The sequence below is a fragment of the Theobroma cacao genome, chromosome 7 (assembly GCF_000208745.1).
Source record: "Theobroma cacao cultivar B97-61/B2 chromosome 7, Criollo_cocoa_genome_V2, whole genome shotgun sequence".
Lineage (NCBI taxonomy): Eukaryota > Viridiplantae > Streptophyta > Magnoliopsida > Malvales > Malvaceae > Theobroma > Theobroma cacao.
Window position 1 is genome coordinate 11976914 of NC_030856.1, and position 8139 is coordinate 11985052.

Consider the following 8139-nt stretch of genomic DNA (forward strand, 5'->3'; position numbering starts at 1 on the left):
ATGACCACCCTTTCCAACATCCAATAATCTTAATTTTCCCTGTACAAAACTGAACAAATAATGAAAAGACATGATCTATACATTTCAAACGCATATCAGCCATAAACAAAAAGTTGAAATAATATAGTGGAACCCACTAAGAACATAAAAAGCAAAACAATAGGAAAAATATTAAAAAAAAACCACGACTTAAATATATTTCGAGTCAATCGATAGACTATTAAGAAAATAAATATAGGAAAAAGTAGTGGTACTAAAGCTAGCCACCTTCTTTGATGTAACATTCTAATTCTATGAATAAAATATGACTAGCAAAGGGAGGTCAATGGACGATATTCATACAAGTTTCTACATATATGTTGATTAATGGGAGCGCAGATATTCACGAATAGGAAGAGAAATTCAGCCTTCTTCAAATTTTGTTGGCTTCGCCATCTGTTGTCCAAGAAGAAGCTACTCTCCAGGGATCTAGTGTTTTTGTTCATAGACATTGGAGTAGTACACTACAACAACAAGAGGTACTTCATTTAACATGTTCTTCTTATCTTCTACTGGATCTAACATATTGCTCCTTACTACTTTTGCATTTCTCAGATCTTCAATTCTTCTTAAATTGAATTTCTGGTCCAAAAAAAAAAAAAAAGAAATTGGTAGATTACAATTCGGGAAGTAAGGGTTTTTGGGATGGGTTGTGCACTGTTTTTCGGATTGCAGGTTCCTGGCTTTTGTTTTGCCCACTCTCTGTGATATGGTGTCTGTTACATACTACTGTTTCGGGTTTACCGGCTTGGTGGATGATTCCGTCCACCATCCTGTAAGAATGGTGCCTCTAATGCCGGTCTAAGTCTCCAGCCTGATGTTTTAAGGCTACAGACTTCAGCCGACATTTTTTGTTTTCACTTCATTCTATTATTACAAGTGACTATGCTTTTCAAAGGAAAAAAAGATTACAATTCAACTTTCTTAGAACTTTATTAAGAGTGATTTCAACCCATCTCTGATAGAATTCGTATTGAACTAAGTCAAGTATTAACATTATGTCACTATGGTTTCATGTAATTGATATTTTGTTATTTAGATTGTGTTTTTTATTTATTATTTATTTTTGTGAGTATATATTAAGAAGGTAGTGGAAACTTTGTTTTCGTGAGGAAGGAAATTATAATTACTCGTCTATGGAATGCAAATGATGTGTTTTTTAGTGACTGAATTAGTGACACATAATTATTTTTGGACCATGGTATTAATAGAATCAATGACCATTTCAACTAATGTCAATCTTGAGTATGCATTGCACTTTTTTTTGTTATATCATATTGAATATTTGAAGTAGCCTTCCTGAAGGTAATCCTTTTGTTTAATTTTTATCACAAAGGAAAAGTAGAGATGCACATAAAGAATTTTTTTAAAAAAAAATAGTAAAAGCTCAACAAGTGGAATGCTAAAGGCTACACTTACTCTAGTATTAGAAATAATACAAACCATCAAGTTATATCACATTTACAGATATTTGGTGCTAATTAATAATACTAAAATATGTTTAATATTTTGGTTCTAATGGTTAAGATTATCACTACTAATTTGCACTTGAATTGCAGTTTTTTAATAAATAATTTAACTTGTTTTTTTCTTTCCCAAAATACAACTACTTTCTTCTTACTTCTCAGCTAACTAGGAATTCGTTTCCTGAATTTAGATAGAATTTATCCTATATATGTTTTTTTAACTCTAAGTTTGTCTGGATGCTAAGGTGGGAAATTAAACATGGAAAATGTTCCAAGAAACCATGAGGCTGATATAGAAAATAATTCTTCAGAACAAGAACTGCTCTATGTTGCGGAACGGATTCATTCCAAGTTTGACGTTGTGAAGTCCTATTCTCAGCGTCCCTTGATGCAAGATCGTCTTATCTTCTGTACCGACCCTTTACTTCGTGAAGTAAATAAAGAAGCCTACAAACCGAATTTTGTCATCATTGGTCATCTTTGTCCTTATAGGGAAGGAGAGTTTTTAATGGAAATCGAAATGCAAAAGCGGATATATTTGGCCTCGTTTCTCCAGAAAGCTGAGAAGACAGCTAGCTTGAAGGATTTTTGCAAATTGATCAAAGACTCCGCAGACCGAATCAATGGTTGTTATGAAATAACCCATTGCCGATGTTATTCTCAGTACCTAGGAACGATCGAACAGGCATCCATAGAAGGCCATCCCGGATTTTTCATTGAGATGATTTTAGTGGATGCAAGCTTCATCATTGAACTCTTCTTGAGAGCCTACAACAAGAAATGGAGAGAGGAAGGCGATTTTATCCTCGATGGGCCAGGGAAGATGCACAATATCCGGCGAGACTTGTTCTTGGCTGAAAATCAACTGCCCTTCTTTATTCTTAAAGAACTATATGAATTTGCCTTTGGTGGTAATCCCGACTTCCCTTCCTTTCTTCATCTTACCTGTCACTTCTTCGGCCCTTATTACAACCAGCACACATCCATTCAGGCACCAAGCGTTTGCCATGGTAGAGCTAAGCTGGAGGACGCTAAACATTTCACAGACTTGCTAAGAACACTTCAGCTACCACCATATTCATTGCTACCATCATCCAAAAAGCCAGAAGAAAGCCTAGAGGCGGGCCAAGGGCAAGGTGAATATTTATACAGTGCAGTTCTGCTGCGTGAAGCAGGGGTGAAGTTTAAAGTGACCACAAACAGATGCTTACTCGACATAGAATTCAACCAAAACAACGGAGAGTTGAAAATCCCCCCTTTGAGACTTGATGAGTTAACGGAATCATTTTTCCGAAATCTCATGGCTTGGGAGCAACGCTACTATCCACATGAAACTCTCATTTGTGACTATATTTTTCTAATGGAATATCTCATCAAGTCTACTGAAGACGTGGATTTACTCGTTCGAAAAAGAATTCTCATCAACCAGCTTGGCAGCCATAAAGCAGTGGTAAGTCTATTCAACAAATTGTGCAAGCATGTTATTCCAATGGAAAAGAACCACTACTCTGATATTTTTTGGAAGCTCAATGCTTACAATGCAGTTCGCCGTCATAGCTGGATAGCAATTCTCAGACTGCAGTATTTCTCAACTCTCTGGAGAGGTGTTGCCACAATTGCTGCAGTTGTCCTCCTTGTGCTTACTTTAATACAAACCATATGTGCTGTCATTTCCCTTTAGATGTGTTGCAAGTAATGCTTGCATCGAGTCTAAGTGGACAGCATGACACGTGTGCTATTGAGACAACAATGTTCTTTAGTGTGCGTCTGCATGGGGTAAGTAGATGAAAATGTGTAACCTTGCATGGTTACTATATGAACCTGTTTTACACTTGTAATTCCTTCCATATACAAGTCTTGTGTCGATGATTACCATGTAGTCATCATATGTATATATGTTTGAAGTAATCTGAATCATGAATCTATGAAGAAACCTTGTTTAGGAATTTCCTCTGTTCATCCCTGTTTTGCTAACCCGAAACAGAGGCTTGCTTTGCTCCCTCCCTTACGAACTTAACCAGATGCAGTTACAGAGTCCATTCATTTCCATTGAATAACCCATTATACATTACATAAGGGACGTTTTAACAAATAATCTTAAAAAATGAGGAAAATACCAGAAGCACGTCTTGAAGTGTCTTCCAAAGATTTAGAATTTGAGCATGCATCTTTATTGTTGTTCATGGGGTGTCTTTTAGGCCACATTCCTTATCTAAAAAGGCATGCACCGTCCACACCAACGTTGAAGAAGTGGAAACTCTCGTGATGAACTTCTTTCTATATTTGATAGTGCAAATGATTATCAACTGGAGCAGGGCAAATAACGGTACTGTATATGTAATGATTAGAAATCTTGTGTTTGAGGGGGGCATATTGGTAAAGAAAGGAAGCAAGGAATGCCAGTATTATTTGAATTTGAATGACAACCTAGAGAGTAGCATGGCGCACAAGAGTAGAAAAAGGATGTAAAAAGGAGAGGCAGCAGCGGAAAGAAGGAGACAGGGCTGTTAGAAGTATCGTACGAGGGTAGAAAGCCCACTCTTTAATGTACTAGTAAGAAGAAAAAGAGAAATTAGAGATACAGCCATGTCAATATCTTAAACCAAGAATAGAGAGAGGGAGATTACCTAGTGATGCCAACTATGAGAAGACATGAAACAGAGAAATTTCTGCTTCTTGAAATAAGGGGCTAAGGAAGTAAGAAATTGGAAGCAATAGGAGGACATGAAATAAAAGGGTGTTCATTATTCAATACTATGTGGTAATTAAAAGAGTATTTAATGTCTACCATTATATTATTGCAAATTATGAAATTTACAGGTTTAATTCCCTTTCAAATTTGATGACTACTTTTAAAAGAGCAAGAAAAATACCTTGATCTTAGTGTATTTCATATTTTTTTTTAAAAAATTTTGCATCTATAAATTATAGTTTTTAATTATAAAAGATAAAAAGATTATTAAAAATTATTATGTAAGAAAAAATAAAAGTTATAGATGTTCAATAAAGATTTTCTTGTTCATTGCAGGGTGAATTGATTAGGAAATTTCATTCCCCACATTTCTATCAACCTTGCCTATAAAATGTATACCATTTATTTTTTTATTTATTTTTTAAATATAATAAATATAAAAAATCAAAGTTATGGTGGAATTGGATGATTAAAAAAAAAGGAGACTATAGTATAACTATTTTAATTATTATATAAGTCGAAAAACAAAAACGGCTGCCATAATCTGTTAGTAGAAGGGTAAATATTTAGGTGTAAAAAATTTATAATATTAAGAAATAAATATAAATATTTTTTTTTGAGAAGTATGCAATTTTATTGCTGAAGTAATAAACACAGTTGCCTTTAATTTCCGAATACAGCTTACTTCCACGTCCAAAGCCAAACCAAATCATGTTGTCAAATCACACCGCCCAAGCCAAATTCAGACATAAATTTCACGGTATCTTTTAATGTCTAAACAAAATCCATGTCTGAAATTTGCTTTTGGAGGACGCAGCAGTAAATACAAATTTGCTTCATCCTCCTACACTTCCTCCGACGAGAAATCACTAAAGTCGGACTCCTAGCTAAGCAAATAACAATCTCTACAAAATCAAACACTGGACTCCATAATTTGAAAGAGTCCCTCTTCCCAACCAACACCATCTCTTGCAAGTTTATCCGCTTCCTCATTCCTTTCTCTCCTAATATGGATGATTTTCCAATACTTGACTAACGTTTGCAAGCTTAAAATTTGAATTATACATAGCCTACACCGCCATGGAGCTCTCTCATAGTTATTAATCCATGAAACAATATTTGTAGAATCACTTTCTATCCAGAGATTTAATATTGAATTTCTCCTGTAACTAAAAAAGAGATGAAAGGCCTTATTGATAGCTTGTAACTCAGCAAAATTAGAGTCACAATCACTGATTGAACATGAGAACTTCATTAACATAACCCCATTATTATCTAACAATACTCCACCAATACCAGTTAATCTCGGATTACTTGAAGACGCACGATCCACATTAAATTGAACTCAACATTCTAAAGGGGCTATCCATTGAATTTCTTTGCACCTTGGATTAATTTTGTGTGACATCACTAGTCTATGAGGTATTCAAACCATATCATCAATCCTCTCAACTATGTTTGACCATTTTGCTTTAGACCAAGTGGCCACCCTTATTTTAATGAGATCATGGACTTGCAGATTATCCCATGATTTCCCATTAAACAAGATCTCCTTTATGGAGAAGTCAAATTGTCCAAACAATAGCATAAAAAGACAAAATCCATGCTTAAGGTTATCCCCAGAAGTACATAGGGATCTCCATGCCAAAAGAAATGACTTGGACTTTTATATGTAACCCATTGAATCTCCCATTCCCGACACCATAGACTCCATATGATCTCCATGTCATTTCGCATGTGAAAAATAATTGAGAAACAGTTTTGGGTTTAGCATTACAAAGAACACAATTCACTTGATTGTCATTAATTAATTTCGGCCTAGCCAATTCATATTTGACAGCCACTCTTTGCCACATTAATTACCAAGCGAAAACCTCAAACTCTTATGGAGCGTAGCCTATCTAGATTTTCTTCCATAGTTCTCTGTTTACAAAATATTGGTTGCAAGCAAGATGGCAAAAGGATTTAGAAGTGAACGTACCACTTGGTCTAAGCTTTCAGATAATATTATCTTTAAAAAGTTAAATTATATAATTAGTCCTTATACTCTACCAAAAAATATGAATTTAGTCCCTATACAATAATACATGTAAATTGAGTTTTTGTACTTTATTAATTTGTTAATTTCAGTCCCTAATTCTAAAACTGTTAAATTTTACCATTATGTATGTTGACATGGTATTTTAACCAAACTAATGTTGTACCCTTTGGTAACATGGCATTGGTAGTGTGTTGACTTGACAAAATGCTAACACAGCATATACTAATGCACAAACCCGAAATTTTAACATCAAAAACACCTTAACCCTAAGAGATACATTTAACATAGACTAATAAGGCTTTTTCAAAAAAAAAAAAACATAGACTAACAAGAAAATTAAAAGAGAAGTAATACTTTTAAGGATTAATCCGCTCTTTGGTGATAAAGCCATCCATGTCTTGTATGTTCTTTGACAAACTACAAGTGAAGGCATTTGCATTGGAGCCCAGTCCATGTGTTGAGGATCCAATGAAGGACGGGATCATAGACTTGGATGGTGAGGTCTTTACGAGGGGAAAGGGAACATGCACATGCAACCAAAAGGTCCTTATGGCTTATAATAAGCTTCAAACAACTGTGGATCAAGGTTTAGCTACTTTATTTGCGTTTATATAGGCTTGTATATCAATTATAGATTAGCCTTAATTTGTGATTCCATAGATTTGAAACAAAGAAAAACAAGTATTTCACTTGTTTTTTATTTAATTTTGGCTGCACAGAACCACAAAAGGGAGATAAAGGGATTGGAATTTGAAAAATCACTCTTTTGTTTATAAGTTTGTTGTATTATTACAGCATGATTGCAACTATATCTGGACACAAAGGAAACAAAACCTATTTTCTAATTAGCCGTCAACAGCACTCAGCTATCACAAGTTCTGAATGTGTGACCGGTGAGGGGGAAGCCAGATTGCCACCAGTAGTAGCAACTAACCTGTAACTAAAAAAATTTTGTTTAACACAGATTAACAAGAAAATTAAGAAAATTATAGTGTTTTGGGGTTAAAATTGGAATTTGTCCATCAGTATGTGCCATGTTAGCATTTTGTCATGTCAGCACATAGAAAACAAAAAGTGCCACGTCAATGTATTTAACAGTGTTAGAGTTAAGGATTGAATTTAACAAATTGACAAAGTATAAGGACTCAATTTACACAAATTATTATTTAGAGACTAAATTCATAATTTTTTTTTGTAGAGTAGAAGGACTAATTACATAATATAACTTATTTAAAATTATTTCCAAGTGTAAATTCTCTGATAATACTCCACATCCTTGTCCATTGCTGACATTCCCATCTAAAAAGTTGTCTACGAAGTTTATTCTACCACTACCATCCATCATTAGTCCAGCTTCCATAATCACAAAGCTTCTTATCCTTATGTATCGCTAATGCATATATCCTTGGAAATTCATTTTTCAAAGTCAAATTTTCTACCTATGGATCATGCCAGAATGAAATGAATTGCCCATCACCTACAACAAATCCCAAGTTAGTTGTTACCTGCAAGAAATGTTTATCAATAGGCATTAAAGGAAAACTAATATTTTTCCATGTGTTTGAACATTTACTAGTAACAGTAGGGTTGTGTAGAAGGGCACAAAGATCGTAGTCATTCTTGTTGACTCCATGTGTTTTATATGCACCATGGTAATGTGATTGCATACGTGTCTAGACAGCTCAAGAAGAATGAGCAGAATTACCCCACACATGATTTAGAGATGACGACCATAGTCTTTCCCTTAAAGATCTGGAGGCATTATTTGTGTGGTGAGGCTTGTGAGATTTACACAGATCACAAAAAGTTTGAAATATATATATATTTGAGTAACGAGATCTCAATCTTAGGCAATGATAGTGGATGGCATTGCTAAAAGATTATGATTGTACTATATTGTA

The 8139-nt window shown here is 34.5% G+C and overlaps 1 protein-coding gene across 2 annotated transcripts; it reads left to right on the forward strand.

Annotated features, from left to right (window-relative positions):
- On the forward strand, nt 277-3462 carry LOC18594710 (UPF0481 protein At3g47200). 2 transcript variants are annotated; one of them, XM_018124109.1, is made up of 2 exons: nt 277-518; nt 1751-3462. In XM_018124109.1, the coding sequence occupies exon 2, from the start codon at nt 1765-1767 to the stop codon at nt 3184-3186; it is 1422 nt and encodes a 473-aa protein (XP_017979598.1). In that variant the 5' UTR covers nt 277-518; nt 1751-1764; the 3' UTR covers nt 3187-3462. The 2 variants fall into 2 exon arrangements, with proteins under 2 accessions (XP_017979598.1, XP_017979599.1); XM_018124110.1 differs by having other exon boundaries at nt 1817-3462.

Excerpts from the sequence above, each read along its gene's own strand:
- LOC18594710 (XM_018124109.1), top strand. The coding sequence starts at position 1,765 with ATGGAAAATGTTCCAAGAAACCATGAGGCTGATATAGAAAATAATTCT.